At 47.7% G+C, this 27,673-nt stretch overlaps 1 protein-coding gene across 1 annotated transcript in view; it reads right to left on the reverse strand.

Annotated features, from left to right (window-relative positions):
- Positions 1-22,381: 22,381 nt before the first annotated feature.
- Positions 22,382-27,673, reverse strand: part of FHDC1 (FH2 domain containing 1) — a 36,410-nt gene continuing 31,118 nt past the window's right edge. Inside the window, exon 12 of the mRNA XM_064449865.1 lies at positions 22,382-26,462. Within this exon, the coding sequence (XP_064305935.1) occupies positions 24,417-26,462 (2,046 nt within the window). The 3' untranslated portion in view covers positions 22,382-24,416. The remainder of the gene's footprint in view (positions 26,463-27,673) is intronic.

The raw sequence follows: 27,673 nt of genomic DNA on the forward strand, positions 1-27,673 counted from the left end.
TATTTGTTGTTTACTGTGAAAGCTTCAGCTTTGAGCTGAGATCAGTGCAGTTGCTCTAAGTGTTGGAGAAAGTGTTCAATTATCACAAATCTTTCTGTCATTTGTTCATGTTAGTCTGCCATGCACTCAGGCTCCAAGCCGCAAGCTCCAGCAAAGCCTCCAGAGCTGGACTGCAAAGGGAGACATGAAACACACACAGAGTTATGCCAAACTGCTGAAATTAAAGCTGGTTAGAGTGGTGTGAAACACCCTGCAGGCAGCAGGATAGTGTCTTTTTCCTAGGACCCTTTCGCTGGGTAATGATGAAAGCACAACAACTGTCAGGGAAGCCTCTTGCTTGCCTTTGCATACAAGAACTGTATTTGCTTTGCCAAAATAAAGCTGGTGCCTCTAAACAGCAGCAATGCTCATGCCTAGAAGTGGCTCGCCTTGCTTCTTCCAAGGTGTATGTTGCAGTCACATCCAAAGACCCTAAATCAAGATCGGAGCAGGGCTGTGGTAGATGCTGCGGAGTGATACGCTGGTGAAGGAAGTCCCACACCCTGCCACAAACCATTTCCACCCTGATGTGCAACAGGCCAGGGGAGCCAACAGCTGGCTATGGGGTAGGTCATGGCTAATGGGAATCCGATCAGCCTGGAAAGCATGTTCTGGGAACAATCCGATCCTTCAAAATCACTCAGTAATGAAACCAAACAAATGCTTGTACAAATAGAGCCAGTTCTCTTTGAAAGCTATTCTAGCCAGCTCTCAGTGTCCCTCATGGGCTGATGCAGATCATCGTTGCCTTTGCGGCCCTGCTCTGCACAGCGAGGGTGGCACAGACCCCTCCAAGCGGTAGGGAGGCCTGGGGGGAGCAGGGCAGGCAGCACCACAGGGATGCCCCATCCCCTGCTGCAGAACATGTGCCCTGTCTGCTGGCACCTCCTGGAGGGCTCCAGGTGAGAGCCATGGCCCCTTATGCCCTCCGTAAATCTGCCCCTGTCAAAAATTGGGTGGAGGTGGCCCAGCCCCACACAGCTGCAAGGCAGTTACAATGGGAACGCAAATGAAAGCCACCCATTTATGTAAACTACCTCAAAGTCCTGACTACAAAAGCAGATGCTTAGAATTGCAATACCAGTTTCAGGCAGGATCCACCAGAGCACAAGATGAATTATATACATATAGGATTTCAAAGGGGATTGCTAGGACAGGCTAAGTTCTGCTCATGTCTTAATGGCCTGAAGAGATTAGCCTCTCCCTCCCCACCACCTTGTGTTATCTAGCTGGGCACGGAAACTGCAGCGATTTTTGTTTCACTTCAGGCCTTAAAGCACAGCTTTACTTCAGGAAGAGGGCAGGGAGGTGATGATGTGGTGCTGCATCCCGAGGAGCTCCCATGACCCTGCCAGGGGTGGCTTGTTTGCAGAGACAAACCCCAGGGCCACCCTCAAAGCAGAAAACAGGCAAAGGAGCAGGAGAGGGGGCCTAGCTGAGTGCGCTTGGAGCAAGCAAGGAAGGACAAGAGGGAAGAAACTGCCTGAAATGAGTGTTTCTCTGGTGTTTCTCAAGCACCACTAGAAGAAAAAGAAAGAAAAAAGAGAAAACAACAGAGGAAAGAAAGAAGGAAGAAAGAAGTATGATATTAACTGGATGGAGAGTTTAAACCAAAAAGCCCAAGCGATGAATGAAGGGCATAGGAGATGCCCCTGTACCTTGCAGGTCCTTCCAGTATCTCCTTACAACAATTTCTCTCAGTTCTATGAAATAAATGCCTACTGTCCCTTGATGGAAAGGCTGAGCATGGCCTCCCCCCAGCCTGTGCAGGGTTTCCCTGCAAGGCACACACTGCCCATTCCTGCACGGAGAAGCTGTGCCCTTCTGGAGCACCAGTAAATAATCCCACGCTGGCTCACCTTGGGGAAAGTATGTTTTTCCTGGGTGAATACAGATTTTTCCAAGTGATCAAGATAGGATAACTAGGAGCAAGAGAGCAGATTATACAGCAGGGCTCATAAATTTCCATGGAAGCCCAGGAATGCTGTGTCACAGGTAAGCACGGCTGTCACCTCTGTTATTTTCCAAGACCAATTTCTGAAGGTAATTTTTAGTTTGCAATAAACAGCCTTGGAGTTGCTCTGGATTTATTCTTCATAGATCACATCCATTGACTGTCCCCTTATCAGGACAGCTGGTGTCTTATGACCCCAGGCCTATAGCCCCCGAGGGATGCCAGCTGCAGCCACAGCAAACACCCCATCAGGTTTCCCATGTCCTTCTTGCAGCACGGTGGGTCTGTATGGCCACATACAAAAGCTCACCCAAAACTGTGACGCCTCACAAAGCACCAGGAGACCTTTGGTAGGGTAGACTTAGAGCCAACGTTAGCACTGCTTTAACCCCAGGCAGGTGCAGAAGAGGTGACCTGACTCAATCCACGTCCTACCTCTCTCTTTGCCAGGCAAAAAATGCTGCCATTTGGGTTCCCATGCCATTTATTTTATACCCTTTTATCCTAAAGCTCTGGCTGTGTTCTTTAATATAATAAACAAATCACAGGTCTTGTTTTACATATCTCTGCACATCAAATCTCTTTCCAGCACTTTGCCTTTATGCTTGTCTAAAAGTGCCTAGCAAACTGCTGCATTAAACAAAAACTAAGTCAAGCTTGGGGCTCCCATACCCAGAGCCCTGGGGATTTACAGAGCCTTCTTTGTGCAGCTTCTATTTCTGTCTGATTAAGCTATCTAATTCTCAAAGATTAAGCTATCTAAACTGACTTATTACAGAAGCATTTAAAATGTAAATGCACTGAGCTTTAATCACAGCCTGCAGACTACCACTCTCTCTACATATGGGGGCTGTTTCCTCACAATTTCTTGATGTTACACCTGCATCTAGTGGCACTTTCACATCCCACAATTAAACAAAACATGCTGGGGTGAAGGACAAGCAGTGTAGGTGTGTGGACACGAGGCTGAGGGTGCAGCTAGAGCAGCTAACATGATCCTGTCTCCCCCCTCTGTCCTGCTGCACCCACAGCCCCGCACGCCCTGTGCTGGCACGCACACCGTTGGCTTTCCTGGTGGGTCAGCTTGCTGTTGGTCAGGTTGCACCGCTGCCAGCATGAAGTCAGGGAGCGGGTAGAAGGCAAACACACAGCTGCCCCAAATGGGGCCAATTTATGGTCCCACAGTAATGCACCTCAGAGAAGAGAGCGCTGCCAAATTCTCCTCACTATGATATTCAGAAGTCCCTTATTTTTTACATTTGAGAAAAATCCTTATAGAGGACTATTACCAGTCTGGTGCAGTAAGCCCAGGGAGGAGAAGACATACTACAGCTGTTCTGCGCCCCTGGCCCATAGGAGTTATGGGGTGGAAGAGCGGGGCAAGCCTGGCACAACCCTGCAAGCCCCAGCGCTCAGCAGCCTAGGGAATTCCCGAGCCACAGGCTGCATCTGCATCTGCATCTCTAACGGGCCTCCATAGACTGCTGTCCCATTAATTTGCCTAATTGCTTTTTGAACCAATGTATAGTTTTGGCACCTGAAGCATCCCGTGGCAATGAGTTCCACCAATTAATTACAGTTGTATGAAAAAAAAAGACTTCCTGCTCTATGCCTTAAAAAAAATATCTGCCTGATGATTTCATTCAACATCCTTCAGCTCTTGTCTTATGAGCAACTGCTGCCATTCCTCCTGCTATTCATCATGTTGTAGACTTCTGCTGTAGTCGAGAGTCCTCTCTTTTCCAGGCTGCTGTTGATTCAGTCTCATCTCATACAGATAGCATTGCACATCTCTCTGTAATCATTCCTGTCATACACCTATCTGCTTTTTCCTGTTCAAGCACAGCCTGAATTTCAGGAGTGCCGCACACCCACAACCCTGAGGCTGCTCAGTAGGAATTGAAGGCATTGGGAACTGCATCCTTTAAAAAATAAAATTTTCTGTGGGTTGTGCACCAAAAGTGACCGCAGCCTTCTCAGGAGGTGCCCTGGGGATGTTTGGTGCTAACCCTGCCTTTGGTGGAGGGGTGGTAGCACCGTGCCTGGCTCTCAGGCCTTCTGCAGGCATCAGCTCTGAAGTGCCACCCATGGCTGGCTCTGGCACTTGTTTATTGGCACCGCTGTCACTAAGCCCACAAACAATAGGTGGCTGCCACAACATTTGTATTTGAGATCAGGGGGACAATAGAAGTAATATGTTCATTGAGTAATTGTAAGTGTTACCTCAGTTAAGCAATTACAGCTGCTTGCAATAGAAATATTGCAGATAGGAAAAGAAATGACCTCACACAGGATCAAATATGCAAAGCTAACTGTGGCTGTGGACTTCTCCCACAAGATAAACAAGTGGCTTAGCCCTGGAGAGGACTAGCAGGAAAGGGGAATCCCAGAGAGCTATTCCCGTGACGGGTTTTTATTGCAGGGCTTTAGCAGGAACCATGCCTGGGAGCCCAGGGGATGGCCTCCCCCTGCCTGCCCGCAGCAGCTCTGCCAGCAGGGCGATGCTGCCGGACCCCCGCTTCCCCAGATCCCCTCACCCCAAGCCCTGCACACCACGGGGGGCAGCAGGATTGTGCCCACGCTGTGTCAGCAGTTGCTTTGAAACAGAGCTGGACGAAAACATAGGCAAAGGTTTTGAAAGGAGGAGGGGAATATTTACAAGGGCTGGGTGTGTATGGTGACTTTCTCTTGCCACTGAGAGGCAGAGGTGATTCCGGCTTTCCGTTCCTTCTGGGACAGCCACAAGGAGGAAAGACAAAATGTGGGGCAGAGGAAAAGCCATGCTTCAAAACACTACGTCCACCTCCCCATATCCCTTGGCTCCCTTGGCTGTGGGATAACAACCCGCCAGCCACTTCTCCCAGCGCCGCAAAACCCGGGGGGCTGCAGCATGCCAGCTTGGAGATTATCTTTGCCATCTCTGGTGCTTTTCTAGCTCAGCGTATAATCTATCTTTATTTAAGTATTCTGTTTTCCTTAGACAACATTGCCATTCCCTTCAAAACATCACTCTGTTTATTGAAAACAAGCTGGGGGAAGCACAGGGTTGGTATTGCACCATGCCAAATGGCAGCTGCACTGCGGCTGGGTGGCGCTTGACAGCGCTGAGCTGTGGGTGACAACTCCTGTTTCCAGTAGGTGAAACAGGCAAGCGCCAGCAAGGATATGGCCATAGTAAACCACCACTTATGTGCTGGGGCAGAGATTTTTCCTCTGGTTACCAACATGGATTACAGCCTGAATCTTCCTTTTCATTAGCAAAAAGCATTTACAGACGTTTCCACCCTTCCTTCTCTAAGGTTATTCTGCAAAAGATGAGCAAAACCATAAAATTGTTGTCTTAGCAGGAGCAAGACAGCTCTTCTTTTAAACAGAGGATTTTGATCGTGCCCTGTTATTTAATCTCTTTAGAATATTCACTAGACAAAGTAATTTTCCTGTCTCTGAGCAGTGCTAAGCTGTCAGACTCCTTTTCTATGAGCAAAAGGCAGTGCAGCATCTTCTCCCCACACAAGTGGTTTTTTTTTGGAAAATAAAAAGGAAAGGAAAAAGAAAAAGCACCCCTACCCACCACTGGTCACTTAGAGGCATACGGCTTTCCAGAGATGGCAAGAAGAAGAAAACTGTGGCTGTTCATGTAAAACCCCAGCAGCCAGGAATCGCTCCTAGCAGGATTGCCACCCCAGGAGGCTCGGCCCCACCTGGTAGCATAACATCAGGAGGCTCATCTGGCAGCTAAAATAACCTACCCTGCAAATATCCTCCCATTTAGATTTAAATGGCTGATGGGCTGAAATTCAGCCTCAAACAGGATGGGGAGGTGGGGTGGGGGTGGGAAATGAAGAATGGGGGCAGGGCAAAAAGAGATTACCCAGAGCCCTCCTTTGCAACCAGTACAGACACTGCCCGTGTTGTTTCTTTAATTGGGGAAACAATGTGCTCTTTCAGGGGTTGCAGGTGGCTCGGGGCATTGCAGAAAAGGGACATTATGGCTTTCCATGATAGTGCGGTTGAAAGGTTTGGAGCCCTATGTACAAAAAAGCCTTTGCTGAGGGTATTGCTGCTGCATCAAGTATCAATGAAAGCTGCATTTCTGCTGGTATGAATCTGATCGCTGCAGAAAATGAATGGGAAGCATTAAGAGTAGCAAAATAGTATTTCAAGCTGCAATGAACAGCATCCAATTCATCAGTGAATAGCAGGCCCGGGTCAGTGAATTAATAGCTCTGTTTGAAAGAAATATGGAAGAGCCTTGAGCAGTCTGCAGGAGCAGATGTGCAAAAGAAGTAACCAAAACTGCAGGCGCTTCTGAGGTCTAATGTAGAGTCAGTTTCGAGCAAAGCAGCCTGGCCAGGCGCAGGGTTTGCAGCTGCCCGCATGAACCATTTTTTGGGGCCTTTAGCAGTCCAATGGCTGCTGGTCCCTGAGCTGCTGGGGGTGCCACAGGGCTGGGCCAATCCCAGGACATGTCCCCCAACTTCTGTGCCGCTTTGGGCTGCACACTGGGCTTTTATCCAGAGATTTCTCTGCCTGACCTCTCCGTGGCAGATGCTGCCTTCAGGGGGCAGTGACACAGGAATAGCAAAGACAGCTGATAAGGGTTGATGGCTCTTTACTTAGAGGAAATCCTCTGGACTATTGCCCAGGGCAAATAAGACTCAGAGGCCTGAATTCCCAGAGGGGGCATTGATGCACCAGATCAAAGTCTGCTCCCCAGCTGTCACCAAAGAGGCATCACCTCCAGCCATAACAGGAGGTTATAAAAACAAGGTCTCTCCCTGACACATCCCAGGCTGCCCAAAGAAACTGGCTCCAAAGAAGGGAAAGCAAGAGAGACATTGCTGCAAGTGCACTGTGGACTGTGGGCCTGAGCATCAGACTCCCAGAAACACTGTGGGATGGTGGCTCCAGCTCCAGGGAAGTGCCGGAGCCATGCGAGAGCTGGGGCAGGGGAACACGTGTTGCTTGGCTCTGGCTATTTCTTGCATTAGCTCCCATAGGCAGGGGTGCTTCCACTGTTACAGTCTTGCACAAGGGAACTTAAATCCAGAGCACCATGAGGCTTTTGAGTTATTAAAAGTTCTGGGGTATAGTCCTGAGTTTTTAAACCAATGGGAACTTGGGGTCCTGCTGCTGGCGATGTTATTTCTCTCAGGTGAGCTTTCCAAAAAGCCTCGGCGCTGCTGGCACCTCCTCATAGGGAGCTCGACTCTAGGCAGGCACAGGCTATATCACCCCATGAGTTGCTTGCAGGGCACCGCGTGCTCTCATGACAGTGGGGCTGGGCTGCTAGCGCTGCTAGCCCAGATCATGCCAAGCCGGTGTCAGGAGCAGCCGGCAGCCCTGGGGAAAGCTCGCCTGGCATAGCAGAGGCCAAAGAGTTGAGCTGCATTAGTTGACGTTGCTTTGATAATTTATATCACATTTTATAGCTGTTGATGTTACAACTCCTTCAAGGTACTTCAACATGAAAGATGGCAAGGTCTCTGCCTTGGAGACCTTACAGTCTAGTACAGACAGGTAAACATAACAAGTAGAAACATTAAACCTTAGGTAGGGAGTGGGGACAGGTTGAGGGAGTATGTACAAAAATTATCTTTGGCACATCAAAGAGCTGGAAGAAGTCCACCAGAGGAACCTTTAGGCTATTTATGTATTTCAGGTAGCAAGATAAAATCACGAATAATGAGTTCCTGCAACCTCTTTGCAGCACCAGCGCTGAAACAATGCTTACAGAGGCTCTTCTCGGCTAATGTATGTCCTTCAGATGGGGAATGCCAAATCCTCCCCAGATTTACATTGCTGACTTTTAATAGCAGCAACAAAAAAAGAAATAACAAGCAGCACAAGCGCAGCCAGCATCCTTCCAGGTTCTGGTTCCTCTCTGTGGCTACCTGATCACAATGTCTATCTGCCCAGCACCATCCTCAGCAACTCTTTCTTTTCTTCTTTCTTTTCACCACAGACTGCTGCTTCTGATCTCCCAAGCTACCTCTCCCCCTAAAAAAATCCCTGTTTTGAAGTCAAAGTTCCCAATCCTTAACCCTGCTCTCTCTTGCTATACCAAATCCATGCTGTCCTCAGTGAAACATTGCTGAGAGAAATGTTGCACACTGAAGAGAGGAAGAGCTAGACCCAGCTTCAAGACAGCTCACTGTCAGCTTGCCTCCTGCAGCTGGAGAGCCAGTGCACACCGAGGTGCAGCACAGGGGCTGTCCCACAGCGCCGCTCTGAACAGCTTCTCTGGAGAGGGAGCAAAGGACTCGGACCCATCCCGTACACCCTTTTGGTGCAGAACCCAGGGTTTGACTAAGGAAACAGAAAGGCAGATAACCCGCTTGTGCTGCGCTGTCAGGTGGTGAGAGGCTCGGGCTCAGAAGCACGGGAGACAGCTTGAACACAGAGCAGGAGGTCTTTCTAGGTTTATTGTTCTCATTTGTGATGGCTCCCTCGAGCAGACTGACACAGGACTTGAACTCTTCCCAGTATGACCCAAAAATATATCACCCAAAAAATGAGACAAATATGGCAGCACTGTTAGCTGTTTCACTGCCAAACAGACCAAGCCAAAAATGTCAGTCAATCAGATCACAAAGGAGTCCTGTGCATACAGAGGCTGGAGACCCTTTACACCAGGCTGGTGTAGTTACTGCCAGCCTATGCCTCAGCAGTGATGGTGTGGAGCGAAACAGAACTGTTAGAGAAAAAAAGCAGCTCCTGCCTGCCCCCTGCTCCCCTCTCCTGTTCTGCCTCTCCCGCCCCACCAGCCCCAGCACTGGTGTGAAGAGCTGGGTGAAAAAAATGATCCAGCTGAAAACCAACCTGATGGAAAGCATTATTTCTTAGCCAGATAAATTCTGCAATCCAGTTCATCCTATAGCAGCACCTATGGGCTGCATCTAGTTAAAAGCTAGTCAGGCTCCATCCTTAATCATCCCCTGGGCAACTGAGTTATGACTCTTCTACTTGGTGGCAAATAACTGCAAGAGATTGCTGTTGTTCTGTTGTTTTTGACTCTTGCTGTTTCAGCCGCAGTTTGCTGGTCGCCATCTCTCTTGTGGTTGCTGGCAGATCAAGGAGCTTCGTGGCATTAGGGGACTTTGACTAGAGAAGGCTCTCCCCAGGTAACTCACACTGCTTCCCTGCAGCCTGGCATTAGGACACGTGGAGAAACATAGGCCAACCACGCAACCCAACAGCAACGGCAGCCACGTTATGGCTTGGGTGGTGAGGGGACTGGCAGGTCGTTTCCCCTTCGCACTGCTCGGGGTACACAGGGCTAGCGAGAGGCTGCCTCTGCCTTAGCCACCTGATAAACTCGAAAACAACTGCCAAATTTCTTTTTCCCTCCTTTTGCCACTTGTGTTCACCCCAGCCAGCACCAGAGACCTGCCCTCCCGAATCAGCCAGAGGGGACCTCCCTGCTCTTGCAGCTCTCCTCAGGCCTTTCCCACCGCGGTACCACCCACCGGTTATGCAAGCCGGGATACACCTCCCTCCACATCCCTTCCCCTCACCTACAGCGAACACCCCCTTGTTTCCCTTCTGTTTTGACGACCCTATCAAACTGCTGTGGAAAAGCAGAGGCAGGTCTCCAACACCTCCTCCTCGGGCTGCTGGGTAAACAGAGACACAGTGGCACGGAGGAGGCACAGTCTCCTTCAATCCCTGCAAGCAATCACTTCTATCTACAGAGGGCATACAGATTTCAAGACACAAAGTACTCCACAGTATATCACACAAGGAGTTACAAAAGGCTTTTAAGTCATCAAACATCCCCTTTCCCACTGATTTGGCAGTGGACACTGTAAATCCATGGTGCGCTGTAGGCTGCAGCTCCCTGAGGATGGGGTCATCTGCTTGCCCTGCTGGGACCGGAGCCCAGCACTTTGCACACAACCATTCCCATCCCTTCCGGCCTCCTCTGCAATAAAATAAAAATTTTTTTAAAAAGCACCATCTAAGCGAGTGGAATTACCAATCACTTAAAGGCAAAGTAAACAATAGGAGAGAAAATAAGAGTTTGTAAGTGGGTTGGCTTAATCCATGCCAAGAGAAAAGGATGTTTGTTGCACAAATAAAGTGTGAGGGAGCAAGACTTTCCTGCCTGACTGGTGGAGAGGTCCATAAATCAAGACTGGAACTCCTTGCCACGTATATGAATCAATGAAAGCACTCGATGAATCATTTATTTTCAACATAGGCAATCAGCAACAATGGTTTGATGTTCAATTGATTTCTCATTTGTCTTGCTTCCCTGAGTAGTGACGAACAGCTCACCACTTACATGGTGCATGCCTCAACCCGACTGCTTCTGGAGCAGCTTATTCTGCAAGGAACCGTGCTGTGTACCTGCTCCTACCTGCTGATATTTCACACCTCTTGGTCACTACCCGCAGATGCTTTTGTCCCTGCTTGTCTCACTCATCTCATGCCCCCTGCTCTTCCCCTGCCCAGCTCCTCCTCCTTTCTTTCTTTTAAACAAATAAATAGAAAAGCTTTGTTTTCAACATGTGGCAGTAAAATCAGATTCCTCACTAGAAAGCATCAGCATCCTACTTCTCAAAAGCTCAGAATATCAGCACAGAGAAGCAGCACGCACAGCAGATCATGTAAAACACTGAAGAAAGGAGGGAGTCTTTAGAATATTTTCTATTAGAGACCATATCCATACAGCATATTTCCTTCATCCAAAGTACCTTGTAAAGTGCTTTGTGTAGACCTCTAATTTGTATTTTGGATGCCTCATGGTACATTTCACTAGTTAAATTCGGGCGCATGCCAAAAGGAAGCCCTCGGTTCAGATGCTGGGTGATGCTGAAGTCGCAGCGATTAAGACATCACACTGGCAGCGAGGAGTCCTGTAGTCACACGGTTAATATTAGGGGTGTGATTCGCACGGCCCCAGATATCTGTGCTGAAACAAGGCTTGGCTGTGGCTGTTGGTTGTTCCTAACGGATACGAGGCACCGCTGGGATCAGGCCAAGATGAACATTAACATAATCCTATTATGACAAATAAACTGATAAAAGACAGGGGAGAAAAAAAAAATATTGGGGCACATTGAGTTTTCCCATTCATGAAAACAAGGTGCCTGTGCCCAGCTTGCAGGGCTGAGCACTGATCTGGGGCACAGCGGCTGAGTTTCCCTGGGGGTCCGAGGCCCCCACCACACTCACCCACGTGCTGCCCCCTGCAAAAGCGGAGGTGGGAGCTACACTGCCTCCTACGCCTGATGGGACCGCGGCCTCGGCTTGGTCACTGCCAACACACCAACGCCCAGTGGCACAACAAGCGGCACAGACCTATGGGTAAAACTGAGGCACTGGTGAAGAACTAAGAGCAGGCTCCTTTGGCTGTATTCAGTGAATATCAGGGATACATGAGCTGTGCTTCACCTCCATCTGCCTACGGTTGCCCCAGGAGCACCCTCTCCCCAGAGCATCCCCACCCCAGCACGAGGCCTCCAGGGTTCCTTTTCTCCTCCAGCAAGCAGGGCAACCGACCAACAGATCTCCTTGCTTCTTTGTCCTTACCCATTACTACGTAGCTCTTCAAAAATCAGTTTTGGCCATATTTGTGCATAAAGCAGGCCCGAGATTGCTGCAGGATAATAAACAACTTGTTTCCTCTGAGCTCAGAAGATTTTCAAACGCTTTAGCTTTTCAACCACTTCACTGGAGAACATCTCAAAAAGCTCTTCCATTTATAGCCATGATTCAAAGATTTCTGAGCTCCTTTGCCCACCTCCTTGACTCTAAAGCTTGCAGAGAGCAATGGCCACCTCAGGGACCAGCTGCAGGTGCCACACTTCCAGCTCCTGTAGGAGTGAGATGTGGAGAGCAGTGACCGCCCCGCACCCCTTCCCATGCACACACATGTTCTGACTTTTTAAAACCTGCTTGATAGGAAAATATCAGTATTTCCAAGATTATGCAACGCGCCGCACTGAAAGCTGTTGAGACACCTCTCTCACAGGGCAAGCCTTGTGTCATTTGCTGCATTTGGGCAGCGCCACGCATGCTGCGGTTATGACTCAAAAGAGTGAGCGCAACGGCTAAGGAAAGTCCTTTCAAAAGGCTCCAGATTCACCTCCAAGGAGCAGGCACGTTCAGAGTTCACCGAGCCTCGATTCGGCGTTAGCTGCCTGATGTCATCGCGATTGCAGCTCACTTCCTTAAAACCCTGCAAGCCAGAACAGAGCTGGTATTCACGGAGGCCGTGCAAACAGTGCCCTTGGTGCTCCGGCTCTGGCTTGGGCCGTGCTCAGATGCACGCTTGCACTAGCAAAGTAGCTGTTCTGGAAAAGGCAAAGAGCCTTTTATCTGATAGCTTCCATCTCACCTGCAAAATCATTAAAGAGCTTTCCAGGTCACGCGGTGCAATCCTGCAGGTGCAGAGGGATCCTTTGCCCCAGTTTAGCAGCCTGTCCCTTTTACCAGGGAAGCAATCGGGCTGCCCCGAGATGGACAAATGTTAAAACCAGACTGGGAAGATGAACGGAAGGAGGAAAACATACCAGGCCAATTTTCACAAGCACTTCAGATGTGGGGCTTGATACCTTTTGGACCAACGTGCTGCTGAGAACCACCATGTTCATCCTCAGCTGAGATTTTCTCAGGGCTTTTCTGTGATGCATGCCAACATCGGGCCTGGGGAAGGGAAAATTAACAGACGTGAGCAGGGGTGGGCTCAGTGATATGATCTGATGGTCTTCAGTAAGGAAATCTGATCTGGGATCAGTTTCTTTAGCCTTATCAGTGCTTAGCCCAACAGTTTCATTATCTAACCCGTGCTGTTAAATGTGGTTAGCCACCAACATACACCTAACAGAGCCAAGGAATAGAAAGCAGCTGACAAAATATTACTTTGGGGATCATCAGCACTACCCAATTAGCACCAACACATGGGGATGCCTTGCCCAGGAAGAGGGATGATAGCTGTCACGCTCACAGCTCAAGGAGCGAGCACGTGCGGGAGTTGGTCCCTGCTGACTGTTCCTCACCGCAGCCCGCTGGCTCCCCGCAGCCTGAGCGCACGCTTCAGAGCCAGCAGGTGCGGCACCTGGAAACCCCAGGGATCTCTGGGATGAAGTTTCCTCATCTTTCTCCTGAGGCCTGAGCTCCAGCTGCCAACAACAGAGGCAAGGAGCAGCTTTGAGCTGCTTCACTGTCACAGACACAAATTCCAGCTTCACCAAATCCACCCCACTAGCCTATCTTGACAAAACATGAGTTGATTTTTAATTTTTGTAAAATTCTTAGCTTTGTACAATTTTGAGAGGATAAAAAAAAAAATCTACCATTTTTCTGTACTGGTCTTGATTTTATGAGACCACATATTTTAAACAAATAACTAGCGCTTTTCATAGCATCTCAAGATTTGTCTTAGGAGGAGGAGGACAGGGTTATTATTTTTTATAACTGAAATCAGAAGAGACCACTTGATGCCTGCTCTCAAATTGGCAACCTCTTTGAAATAATGACAAATCCAATGGAAATGGAAAAAATGCCATGAATTAATTTTTTAGAAGAGGCAAAAGCATTTGATTTCAGCTGGAGTTAAACTTGAATAAATCCTTCGGCTGGGTTTGGCAAGTGAGTTTGAACTAGTATCGCGGTAACGCAGCTCCATGGGCAGGACACAGTATGCCGGGATTACATCATCAGACTTCACATCGTGATCACCCAGGATAGGCCATACCGCTTGGAGAATCATAAAAGTAAATGAAAACAGGCGATGCAAAGGGAAATACTTAAAACTAAGTCTTTTGTGGACCCTGTGCCCTATCATTCCTCCTTGCCTTACAGGTTTTGTTATGAGAGCCACCTCAGATAATTTGTATATATCTTGCAGTCTCTTTCTTCCTTCCCTGCAAGAAGGATCTTTGCCCTATTTGGTGCCATAACACTGAATCACATGCCTGGTTAGGTCACCTGCAAGCTCTTTGCTGGGATGCCATTTTCCCTGGCTCTGAGAGCAGAGCTCCACGTGACTTTATCCTTATTCCCCTCAGCAGGCTATGAGATCATCCTTCTGGTGGCCCAGGAATTGCTGCAAGTCTTCTCAGGCTGCAGTGATTCACAGGGAAGCTGCCGGAGGTGACTTTGGTGGAGCATGGCACCTGTGACTCACCGCCGTGCTGGATAAACACCCGCGCCGCAGCGAGCTGGCAGGGCGCCGGCTGAGCTGCGGCTGCTGGAGCAGGGCTGGTCCCAAACACCACTTCAGAGTCCTTCCTCCCTCCACCCTGCTCCAGCTCCAAAGAGTACAACTCCTTCGGTTGCCATAACACGGGGCTCCACAATAACATCAATAAAGAAAAATGACCCAGGATGAGGCCATCTGTTTTATAGTCCCCTTGAGGCGCTGCAGTAAAGGTGTTGTGCTCAACTGAGATATGTTTCACTTCTGTGGCATGGCAAACAGGAGCAATCGGGGAGTAGCATGGCTCAGGTAGGCTAGAAAAGGAAAAAGCTTGGGGAAAAAAAGGAAAAGAAATTAAAAGAGAGCCCACTCTTTCTAAATCGCAGCCTTAAAATAGAGAAAATGTTCAACCCAGTCAAAAAATGGTCAATTGAGAAGCAGGTGACATAGCTGCCATTTAATCTGCAGAATAGCTCCAGGCTCCTCATCAGCTTTAGCTTCAGGGAAGGAAGAAAGGAAACCCAGGAGAAGAAGGGACAGTCAGAGCTCCCTTTTTAAAAGATGTCAGTAAATTAATCATTAGATGTTATTGCTGTCTCCTTAATTACAGAACGCTCAACAGAGTTCCAAGGAGGGAGGGAGAGAGGTTTACTAAAAAATGCGTATTCCCAGCTTAAGGGACAGCAGAACAAGGCCAAAGAGCTGAACCCAGCTGCAGAAGACAACGAAGGGGTGAGTCAATAGGGTTTATCAGTGTCCACGTTGTCCCCATCAGGGAGAAAGGAACAGCGAGTACAATAGTTCTGACCAAAGACAGCCCTGGTGATTTGCAGCAGCATTTGGGCGGTGTAATTGGCCAGACAGTTGATGCCTAGTTAAAAAGAAATGTTAAACACAACCATCACATAGTTCTGAAACAAACCCCTTTTGTTAGTCACGGTTTTAACGTGACAAAGACTAAACTTGGGCTACCAGGAGTGGTTTTGGGAAACCACTGCAGCAAACACAGATCCAACCTTCCAGAGCTTCCAGCCCATGTCCAAACAAACTCTGCTGAACGGGTTTCCAAATAGCTCCTGTGAGACTCTCCCAAGGCCAGCGGGCAGGCGGCAGCCCGCCGGCCAGAGCTGCTCTCCCAGGGCAGCCTCCGGCCACGCGTAGCCTCGGGGGGACTGGCCAGAGGCTCAGAGCCAGCGCCTGCAAGCAGAAAAACTGCCGCCGATGCCAAAAGCCGCTGTGCCCCACTGAGAACGAGGTCCCCCCGCCTCGTCCCCCCACCAGGTTGGGATACCCTCTGCCATGCATTTCAGCACCCCTGGAGCACGGGCTGGCCTCAGAGCCCCTGCGGGTCTTCACCAGGGGAAATCACAGCTCCTTTCCTGCAAAGGCTTAATCCAAGAAGCAGAAATCCGATAATAAGAGCTTGCTGGTTTGGCACCCAGCATTGTAACAGATCCAGTTACCAGCAATTAGACACTCCACCCCGATTAATTTGTGCTAGAAATACTAGGACGGTTCTAAACAGAGAGCTTGATTATCTGTTCAAACTATTTACCAAAGGTTGGGGTGACTTCTCTGTCATTTAAAATGTTGTATATTAAGGCTGGACATCTTATTCAACGATATTTACTGTAGTTTAAATGAGACTTATTCGGAGAAGTTTTTTCATTAAACAAGAGTTTAGACTCAATCATACAATGGATGTCTGTGATTAGTCATGGACTCGCTTTGCCAATTCATGCTGAATTTTCAAGCTACACATTCTCGCAAATCTCTGCTTTATAGTCGTTTATTATGCTGTCGGTTGCCTCAACAATTACAAAACTGCTCTATTTCCACATGCCCTTCTCCCACGGGCTGCTTATGCCACATTTCACATTATTTCAGACACTGTCTTTGTGCGGGCTGGGGACACCACGGCTGCTGGGGCCCTGCGGGCGCAGGGCTGTGCTCGGTGGCCTCGCTCCTCCACTTGCTGTGCAGATGAAGAGCAGCCCGTGACTTCTGGGATATTTCTCACAGTAGTTTAAAGAGCTCCCCCTGTTAACACACTACTCCCAGCCACTCATCCCCGCCTCTGTGCTGTATCTTCAGCTGGAAACTCGTCTGTAAATTGTCTTGCAGGGGTCTGGTTTTGGCTGGTTATTTTGTTTAGTGGGTCCAAGGGGTCAGTGAGAATTGGTTATGCTCCTACTGCAAGGTACACACAGGGACGGCAGGGGCTAAGATTTGGCTTGAGCATTCATGTTTGCCCTACAGCCATCTCCTTGATGCCTTACTCAATATGAGGTCCTCCAGAGCACGAGCTCCGGTCTGTGACCATCTCCACCAGGGTATGAACTGTTGTCACATATTGCAGCAGCCACGAAAAGCACCAGCAGGAGCTGCCACATGATCCAGCCCACACTCCATGCAGTTGAGTTACAGGTCTCTGGCAACAGATTGCATCAAATCCTTCATAGCAACACAGGCAGTATTTTCTACAATGAAAAAAATATTCGCTAGATTTCTAGGCTTACCAGTTAGCTGCTGCTTTACATGCTCAGTATGAGCATTTGTATTACTTGGGATGACCATAGTGGCTCTATTGTAAGTGTGAGTGTGAGTGAGCTGATTTCATTAGAAAAGCCACCTTGCAAGAAAAGACATGGATCGGAAGTGTCACATTTATCAGGAGACCTGCTGCTTAGCTATATTCGCATAAACAGGCATCCCACCCTGGGGAACACAAGCCAGCCATCAGGAATACTTCCTGTGGCTTACTATCCTATTTGGTCCTTAAGTCCTTTAAGAACAGGGTAAGCAAATGTCTGCCAAAAAGGGTTGAGCTGGAGCTAGCATTGTCTTAGGGCAGAGGGACGGACTCGCCGAGCTCACAAGGGCTCTTCCTCCATTTCCTGCGGATCAATTATGGTGCTGCCAGCAGCTGCCCATGTTCACCTGTGCTCAGGCTAGAAGCCCTGGACCTGGCTACCGAACATCTCTCACCTCTCCTCTCTTTACCCAAAGTGCAACTGCCCACCCTTTCCCACAAGCCTCCGCAACTTTCAGCATTTTTTCCCTCTGATTTCCCTTAAGCCACAAATTTATTTTTCACTTGCACCCTGTAGGCTCCCTTCTGCTTTCCGGGTTTTCCTCAGGTTTCTTTCCCGACTCCTGCCTTTACTTGGTTTACTGACTTCACCACCAGCCACCTAAGGCAGACGAGCATTAAAAATCTCAATACATTCCTTGGACTAAGTGGCAAACATTTTTCAACCCATAGCCTACGAAAGACTAGCGGTTTCCTTAGTGTTTTCCCATCTTCAGCACCCTTATTTCAGCAGCAAAATCATATACCCCCCTCTTATAACCACTTTGTGCCAAGAACAACACCCTGCAGCCCTCAGCAAAGTGACCTACCTGTGAAGTTAGCCCTTCTTGGAGCAGGAGGCTGGACTAGGTGACCTCCAGAGGTGCCTTCTCAGCTCAGCTATTCAGTGGCTTAGGCTACAACCTCCTGGGAGGAAAGACTGTCTTAAATAGGATTCAGTTCTTTTTAGAAAGAGCACGTGTGAGTACCAGGTACTCGCAGCCATAAACTGTGCGTACCCTATATAAATACACTATGTATGTGTTTCAAGCGCTCTCCATTCTATGCAGTGATTAGTCACTTCCAGCAGAAGGAAAATCGAGTAGATATTCTCCAAGAGTCATCTCTGAGCTTCCTAGTGCTACCCCTTGTAAAAAGGTCTTGCCTTTACCCCATGAGAGAAAACCAAAATCTGCTGGAGCCTTAACCCATACCATAAAAATCTGCCTGTTAATTTTAGAAACAATAATACAATTATTTTGCTCTGATGCACAGGGAAACAGCACCAAACCGACTGCACAAACTTATTTCCTTGTGGTACCGAGATTACGGGTGGGGTTAGGAATCACTGTGTCAAATGGCTTTTTAAGCTGTTGTCGACAGTCTTTCATTAGGGCTTTTTAGACTCAAACCGCAAAGCTAAATTACTCACACCTTTATTTGAACAGACTTTCCTCACCCACCTCTGCAAAATCACCCCATGCACTCAGTTCCTCAGGTCCCCCTCCTGCCCCCCTGTAGGCTGCTCGGCGTAGGGGGCGAGTGATGTTCATATTAAAAATATGCAAAGATGCACTTCTGCTCGGTAATAGCCTCCTCCGGCTACTCGCTTGCAGTCGCAAGGCAAAGCTGCAGAATACAGACACGTGAACCTTAAAAGCTGAGTCCATTTTGTTGCTCTGTTCCCACATCTTACTGGAAGCTGGCAGCAAAAAGTCACAGCTTGCAGATTTTGCAGACAGATGTTTGGGGCAAGACTCGCATTGGCAGAAAGAAGAAAGCAAACGATGGAGCAAAACAGCCACTGGAGCTGAGAAACGAAGAGAAAGCAGGATGAAGTGAGCGGCAGACTACAGAAAGCCTGCCATGCAAAATTAAGATAAAGAAGAGGGATGAATTATTAGAGTAGGCTGGAAAAGTTAATAGAGGAGGATGGAAAATTATAATAGAGGAAATAAGAGTGGGAGGAAGCGGTCGTAGGACGTAAAGGGGCAAATACAGCTGTAAAAGGGTGGGGGAAAATCAAAACCATATTTACACCCATTTCTCATCCTAAAAAAGGAGATTAAAGATTTGCCTAGGGAATACGTCTGAATCAGTTTAAGATGCTGCGTGAGAAACACCAGAAACCAAAACACGAAGCTAGCAACGTGTCATATTTTCAGCCCCAGAACTCAAGGAACTCCAGCAGTTCTCAGTCAAGCGCTTTCTGCAGTGATTCAGTGCAGTCAGACTCAGGGGAGTCCCTATTTCTCTTGGAGACTGCGGTTTAAACCTGGACTTGCCAGGAACAGCAGACACTCAGGGAAGCGTGAGGCTGCTAATGCTAGAGAGAAAAGGACCCATATGGTTTTTGAAACCTTGTCTCCGGTTGTGCCTATCCACTTGTCGTCATCACATTTCTCCCTCATGCACATTCTCCCTAATTTCCATAGGCAGCACATCACTTACTGGGCTTCAGTGATCCGTAACACCTATTGCACGTGTTATCTGTCTCAGAAATACATTCAGTTCCTTCCCAGAACTTGGGATAGCCCACCGGAAAGACGTAAAGTCTTACTCTCGAAGCAACTACCAAAAGTGCACACAGCCAGTCAATTCATTCATCTCCCTGCCCCTCAGAAAAAGTCAGTGAGGAGTAAGTGCCCAGGAAACGATGCAGCTGGGGGTGGGGGGTTCGCGCCCATCAGCCCTGCTTTACTGCTCTCTCTTGAAGGCAGCTTTTTTACTTCTAATGGCGATGAAATGGAAAAGTAATGGGAAATAAAATTAGTTGTAAACAATTATTTAGAAGTGGAATAAAATATTTTCTAGCCAGCTCCTTTTGGGTGCCCAAATGAACATTGTCTGTGTTCAGTTCCTAGGATCTGTATTTCAGAGGAAACAGTCACTTGGATGTGCTCTGGAGCTAAATTGAGTCCTTGCTTTTATGCCTACTTTGCTGCTGCATCACTGTAGCTGCTCAAAATACCAGGTGCCCCTTTGCAGCAGAGAGTTATTTGAAGCTGCCAGCTCTATTTGTCAAAGTCCTTTTGTTTAAAAAACAACAAAAACAACAACAAGGTGGAGTTCGTCTCCTTCTTCCACTTGACCCAAGAGGAGACATCAAAGATTTCTGCTTTTCTTTTTTCCTCCTCTTTCCAATAAATAAGGGTGGAATAGGATAAAAAAGGAGCTATTGTTCAGACCTGATCAAAAGCAGAAAAGACATATCTCTGTTCAAAGAGAGTCTGTCCAGAGCCTCTGCTTCAGATGGGGTGAACGCTCTCAGAAACATGAGTAACTCCCTCCACTCCGTGCAGACGCCACCCTTGCTCAGCATTTGCTCGGCCGCTGCGAACCTCACCCTAAACCCCACCACTCAAGTCAATGTGCTAATGTCCCCTCCGTGCTCCCCGGCAGTTCAGTGCTAAAAGGAAGGACGCCAGCAGCTAATGAGGATTTTTCTTGGTTTTGTTTTTGGTTTTTTTTGTTTGGTCAGTTGGTTTTTTAATTGGAGCAAGCTGAGGCAGTGTGTTCCTGCAACCTCAGCCTTCAGCCTGAAAAGACACAGAAACCAACTATCTATATGGCAAGGAACAACCACTGCCTGGAAACAACTTTCTCTACGTGCAGGTAGTTGATGCTCCGGTGGTGATCGCCCATTGGGAAGAGAAACACGCTTTCTCGCAACAAGAACCTTCACACGTCCTTCGCCTCAATGTCACTTTTTTTTTTTACAGTTGCAAGGGTACTTGCTCAGCCGCCAGCTTTAACAGCATGTGAGATTTCCAGAATGCATCTTTCAGCCAGGAGAGCGAGACAGATTTTTGAATGTTGGCTTACCCGTAATAAAAAAAGTCCTGTATTTCTGGCTATTTAGCTAGTGACGTGGCTAAAACAAACTCCTTTGTTTTCAGCAGCTGTTAACAATACCTGTAGGGAGCTGTTCCCAAGGCAGTTATCTCTGGCACCAACAGCAGTAGGATGTAAACAGCATGTATCAAGTTAATGGAAAACATAGAGCAGCTAAATTTGAAAGGAGCTGTGTTGAGCTGGGCCTCTCTCACTGGGATTACGTTCTCACGTGTAGCAGCAGCAGCAGCAATGGCTTTGGGAGGGCAGGTCTTCCCAGGGGCAGACAGCCGGGGCGCTGCTGCCGCAGCGTACCGTAGCCCTGCCGGCGTGCACCGAGCTGGAGGCAGCGAGTCCGGCTGAGGGTATGCAATTACAGCCGCGGTACACGAGCTCGGGGTCAGCGCCAAGCTAAGGCGCCGAACGCCTCCGGCCTGGAGCTGCCTCGTGTCTGGTTCGGTCGGAGCCAGCGTGTGGCTGTCTGCATCCGTCCACGCAGACATACCCCAAGATTAGAGAGATACCAATGGGTTATTTTGAATGACATAGTCCGGACTTGTACACCGTGGGAGGTGTGATGGGAACTCTTTCTGTCTTTCTTGATAATTTAATGAGCTGTTGTAATGAGGGATGCACTGAGCCCCTCATTTGTATGCAGTTCCCACATGAGATGTGAATATTAAATTCCTCTAAGTATGAATCAGCACCTCTTACTCCCACAGCTCTTTCCTCTAGCTCTCAAACTCCTCCAGCTCCACGGCTCCAAATCCCCTCGTGGTCCCCTGGGCTCCCCCACTTCGCTGACACCTCAACAGCCACCAAAGAGGAGAGATGTCCCCAGTCACAGTCAGCAGCATCAGCCGTTTGGCAGAACAAAGCTGGAGGAAAGGTCTTGGTTCTTTCTTGAAAACCAACTGCAACCGGCCGAGCCCCGTGGCCTCTTCGCGTTTGGGAAAATTGCATGACATGGGAAATTAAACCTACGGGGCATCGCTGCCTCTGACAGCTGGTAGTTTAAATAATGAATTGGTAATTATAAACCCTTTTGAAATAAAAATGAAGTTTAAAAAAACATAAACTTTTGAGACACACCTTTTGATGGTGAAGGGCTTTCCCACGTAGATTCCACCAGCAGCCATCACTCAGCACTGGCAGACAGCAGGTGCTTGCCACTCCGTTCAGGGAGAGACACACTCACCAAACGAGAAAAGTCAGGGGCTAAACAAGTTTGCAAATAGCAGCAATTCCAGTCCAAAAATCATTTCCATAGCAGAGGGGAGGAAGTGCTCCCTGAGGACAGGGAGGCTGGCCGGCTTTCGCTTTTTTTCTGCTGAATAGATGTTCTTTTGCATGCAGCAAAGAAGGAAAAATAATGGCAGAATGGGATGAAATATAAAAATTCAGAACTGCGGTGTAAAAGTCACCACCTGCTCCTGCAGAACAGGCTATTTGTTACTTCCAAAGCCCTGGGAGTTGTAAACCAGGATGTCTCAATAAAGTGTGCTAAGCTAAAAGGCATGAAGATAGCGACAGATCCAGACTTGTTAGTGCCATGTAGATGAGTCTCGGCCACGACGTACGATGTGTACACAGAGCGCTGCCTCTACCACGTTATACCCAAACGTGTGCAGAAAGTTGCACCTCAGAAATGTTCAGAAACTGAAGTTAAGGTGCCTGCCTTAGTATAAAAACAAACCCAGCATTTTAAACACCAGGATTTCTGCTGTAAAGTCCTTCCTTTCGGGACCTTCCCACAGTCACCTACACCCAGACTCCCCTTGCTTGAGGTGTCCAGGACCAAAGCCAAGAGTGTGACAGGAAGGAGAAAGTACAAACCTCATACCCAATAAATGGGAACTTTATTAAACTACTGAGTTACTCCGAAATGTATAAATGTTCCGTTAAATACATTCAGTTTTCTTTTACACAGATTTATAGAAATTTATTTACATATTCCAAACACATTTAAATTATTTTCAAGCTTGCTACCAATAAAATTTTTTCTTTTTTTTTTTTAAAAAAAGGGAAAAAAGTCAATCATCTGCTCTTGCAGATGTGCATACATACACACAGATACAAATAAGGGAGATGCTTTTGTATCTAACCCACAAGGCAGGCAGTATCCAAAAAGCTTATAGGTTTTCAAGCAAAAACTCGCCCTTGCCGAAAAGTGGGCTGTATAAATTCTTCTTGTGGGACAGACTCAAACAAGAGGCCCTGCGCAATACTTTATGGTGCTGGGGTATGATGTCTGCATCAAGATTTGCTGGTATGTGGGAAGAGCTAAAGGTCCTTTGCCGAATTCAAAACACAAAGCCAGCTGTCCCCAATCCTAGCCCATGAGAGGCACGTGAGCAACTAAATGGGCCATTCTCACTGAATTACGCTCTCCCAGCGCTGAGGGATAGGGGCAGGCAAACAGACCTGCCACCAGTAACTCAATGCCACTTGTCTGAGGAGATTTTCCCTTTATTTTTTTTTTTTTTTCTTAAAATGAGGCTTCATTCATAAGTGAATAAAAAGGCAACTCTTTAAATAAGATGCTTAGGAGAACAGCGATCAGTTTCCCCACCTACACGCGTTTCTCTTGGGAAGATGCGCAGCATGCTGAACAAGTTTTCCCTCATTCTCTGTACCTTAGTCTGACAGGAGTTAAAATTTGTATCTTCAGGAAAAAAGAGGTGTTTTTATTTTGTAAAAAGCTTATCAAATACTAGTTTAATTTGTCCTTTAGAGTCTTTAAACATTAAAAACCACATTTGAAGCAACCAAGGAAGTCTACAAAAACATTGTCATGCTTAAGCTCTGTGTTTCATGCTAAATATTCATGTTGACAAAGGAGAGGGAGAGGAGGAGGAAGAGGCAGGGAAACTAATGGCTCAGCCAGAGCCATTGCAACATTCAAGTAATTTGGTAGTAGATAAACCAGTGGAAACATGGAATGGTAAGAAAGTGCTCGGCACTGCATCGCAGCCTTCAAGAGCTGAACCGCAAGCATCCTTGATATGTATCATAAATATATGGCACTTCTGTATGTCCAAAAGCTGGCAAGTTTGCTTTTGACCGAAACAAGTCAGGAGTAGTCATCATCCCAGTGGTTACTGACGGCCCTTCCAACAGGCACAGCCTCCAGCCGTGCTACTCGATGCAGCACCAGCCATATCTACTTGTGCGTGCGAGGCAATGCTGCCACATTCTTGGAGAATAAGCCTCCCGCCCAGCAGAAAGCCTTCTCCAGACACACACACACGTTCATAAAACATGCTATAAATTCTTCAGTGAGGTGAAAGACAGCCACAAACAGCAAATGTCTCGTTTTACTATTTTTTGGCCAGCAGTTCCCAGTCTGTCCAATTGCCAGCAATGGACTTCGCACCAGGCTAAAAGAGTTCCTGAATCCAAGGAATTGAAAGCAACGGAAAGCACAATCACTTAAGTTCTTTTTCAGTACTGTTCCACAGGATTCACTTTGACATCAAATAAGGAACCAACCAGCACAAAGGCTTGAGTCTTAGGAAGAATCTTATGTACACAAAAACTGGCCTTTATCCATGTTTTCTGTCACAAAGCGTTCCACCTTGTAGTTTAACTTCTTAAAGCTTTTTGGCTTTTGGTGACCTTCTGTATCACAAATATACAAAGATTTGCTGTTACGCCCGCATTCCATCACAGTAGCTTCAAATACATTCAAATTCATAAAAAACGATTTAGACCAGAAGACAACTACTCGCCCGTCTCCAGCGCTGTGCCGTACTTCAACGAGCACATGATGTTGCTTATTGACAAAGGTTACTGTTTCAAGGAGTCTCACGACAGACATCCAGTGCTTGAACAAGTGTTCACATTCCAAGATTCAAAAAACCTCCCCCTTATTTCAGTAATGGCTTCAGTATTTTACCAATTGTGGTCCGGTTTGCATCTTTCAGTTTGAGAGAGGCCTTTTCCACTGTTCCCTGCTCCTTTGGTGCAGGCTCTACTTTAGTGCTGACAGCTTCTCCCTGCAGGATGCTTCTTCCAACCACTCTGGCACTACTTGCTCTCTTTAAGGTACTCACGCTGTTCTCCTTTGGACCTGGATCATCAGAGGTTGCGGCTGGCTTCACTTTAGGCAGCCTCTGGGACACAGACCTTGTAATGGTTGGAGGTTTGGATGAGCTGGATAGATCCACTTTTGCACGCTTTGAAGAAGAAGCCACTGTATTCCTCGCAAAGTTTGGGACAGCGGCTGGTGCTTTGGGAACACTGACTGCGGCAACCTTGGTGTCATCTGTAGGGGCCTGGGGTTTTACGCTGGAGCGACACATCTTCATTTCATCTGTCTTTGACTTGACAGTGCTCCTAACAGGTTTAGAGCTTGGCTTCTTGAGAGAGACTCTGTCCCTCTCAAAATGAGCACTGCTCGAGGTGACAGTGCCCCTTTGTAACTTTGGCTCTTCTACTGACACGCTATGCCTGTAAGGACTTCTTGGCAGCGTGTCTGTTGTGCCTCGGACAGAGCTGCGGCGAGACAGCCGACTTTCCACTGTACTAGTTTCACGAGGTGCCGGCTTGGGTTCCGGCTTTTTCACGCTGCTCGGTGCTCTGTTTGACCGAGAAATAGGCACCACTTTCCTCATACTTTCATTCTCAGAGGCATTCAAAGTTCTCACAGTTCTGGAAGGAGCTGTGTGGCTAGGGCGAGTGCCGCTGGATTTTGAGGAGCTTGGAGATCTATCTTTCAGAGAGTTTCTCTTTAGTCCTGCTGCGTCTTTATTTTTTATGGGCTTTTCTTTAGGAAGGCTGTGCTTACTATTGGCATCATCCTTATCATCTGCGGAAGTGTGAAGAGAGAGATCCCTGGCAGAAGCAGAATTCAGGTTTGTGAAGAATGTTCTAGACCTGTATTGAGCATCATTCCCAGAAGGGTGTGCTTTGCCAGCTTCGCTTCTTATTTCATTACCTGCTGATTTAAAATCATTTCCCTCTTCAGAGTCCAATGTCAAAGAACAATCAGTTGTCGTATCTGACACGTAGAACATTGGCCCATCATCCCTACTTCCTGAAACACTTGTATCCATAGACATGAGGCTGCTGCTGCTGGGCTCTGAAGCTTCACTCTTGCAGCCCACTGCCTTGGCTTTATGGTCGTGGGCCTCTCTGGAATTTCTGCAAGCTGGAGGCAGGTCATCATCGGCAGTGCTAAGGGAATGAAAGCTTAGATCATCTAGAGTCTCCAAGTCTGTTCCACCAGCATCCTCTAAATATATTAAGGGTGTATCCTCTGCAGGCTTTGCTCCCTGAATATCAAACTTACGTAATCCTTTAACAAGTTCACGCTCCTCAATTGCGAGGGCCAGAGCATTTATCTCTGCGGACTCCTCGCAGGACGCATTGGAGGTGTGCATGCTGTAGTCGGTGCTTCTCTGTGAGTAACGGGCACCAGGACCGGTTGAGCCACTGAAGTGGCTGGGCTGAGCTGGAGGCACCTGCAGTAGGCCACCACTTTTCACTTTGGTTTCAGCCTGTTGGTGTAAGTGCAAGGTATTTAAGTTGAGATCTCTTGTTTCTTTGGATTCAGTCCAGGCTACGTTTGGTCTTGCTTGTCGGGTGTGTGCACGGGGAAGGCTGTTAAACTTGTTTGGATCCTCATCTTTTGAGATTTCCAGGAAACTCTGCAACTCCCTGTCTGCAGTAATACCCAGAGAAAGTCGGGAGCGTCTGGAATTGGGGTTTCTGTATGAAGGGCTTTGAGGTCTCTGCTGCAAGAAGGGAAGAAATTCTTCAAGTCCTTTTTTGGCCAACATCTCCACATCATTTTCACTGCTGCTCCGCCCAAAGCTCCCAAGCTCTCCAGCTGCCCAGGATCGACGCTTCTCCTCCAGCTCCTTTTGTCTTTGCAGACTATGAAGTTCCTGGATCTCTCGTTCCCTATTTTCCTGACGAGGAAAAGCATAAATACAGGTCTCAGAGGACAGTGTCCTACACGTGAGAACAAGTCACGCTCCTGTACCTTTCCCTTTATTTCTTCCCATTGAAGGTAGCTCCTACTGCTACCACCCTCCCCCACCCCCCAACACATACACACATAAGATCACCATGGCAACCGCAGCCTGCAACCATTAACCCTATGGCAAGCAGTCTCCTGCGTAACTCATGCTGGCGACACATCAGCGTGGTCAGCGTAAGAGAAAAAAAAAGCAATACTCCCCGCAGAGAGCAAGAACGTGACCTATCAAACCGAAGCAGGCATCAAGTCCAGCCAAAGAGCTCCTGCTATAAGATGGAGAGCTTCAAGTCCCCACTAAGTTTAAAGTTGGCAGTTTTACCAGGTGAGTAAACCTCTACCCGATCATTACATTCATATTTTAAGACATACTTGTGTAAGGAGCACACAGCCAACACGTTCCTTCCATCCTCCCTTATTACAATTGCGATTGTTCCTCAGCAAGCGCAGTTTCTACAGGGTGCTGCTTACCTCTGACTCAAACCTTCCGAACCTTCCGATTGGAAGTTTTGTGAAAAGACATTACTTAATTGCATATGAAAGCAAATAGAGGAGTTTACACAATGCCTCACAATCATTAGATGTCTCACTTAGACATCAACTGACACCACTCAAGGACCATTAATCAATGCCTCATTCCAGTTTTGGATCTCCCATTCACTGTTGTCTTCGAGAACTGGCAACTATTGCACAGAAATTGCCCAGGGCAGGCTGGAGATTTTGGCAGCTAGGCTGTGGGGTTTTGGTTCAGGAAGCCATAGAAAGAGGTAGTTTGTGTTTGAAAGATAACACAGTAACACCTTTTCACTATTCACTGTGAATATCAACATTTTAACCGTTACCTCTAGGCTTCAGATTTAATCTAGCCAAACCCTTTGGTTGACCTTTCCAGGTTATTTTCTGAAATGGAGAACCTGGTTTTCTAGAGCCAGTACAGCTGTAGCAAAAGAAAGAAGGGGGAGGCTACTCTTGACAGGGGATTCAAAAATTACTTAATTTTCCAACATGTTGTTAAATCCGTTCTGAGCAATAACACTGTTTAAAAAAACCCCACACCTATATTTGTCTGAAGCACTGTCTAGTTGACCTTCCCATTGTTGTGACAACAGATGTGCTGCACAACTAGAAAAAGTCCCCTGAAAG

Source organism: Phalacrocorax carbo, chromosome 4, assembly GCF_963921805.1.
Source record: "Phalacrocorax carbo chromosome 4, bPhaCar2.1, whole genome shotgun sequence".
NCBI classification, from domain to species: Eukaryota; Metazoa; Chordata; class Aves; order Suliformes; family Phalacrocoracidae; genus Phalacrocorax; species Phalacrocorax carbo.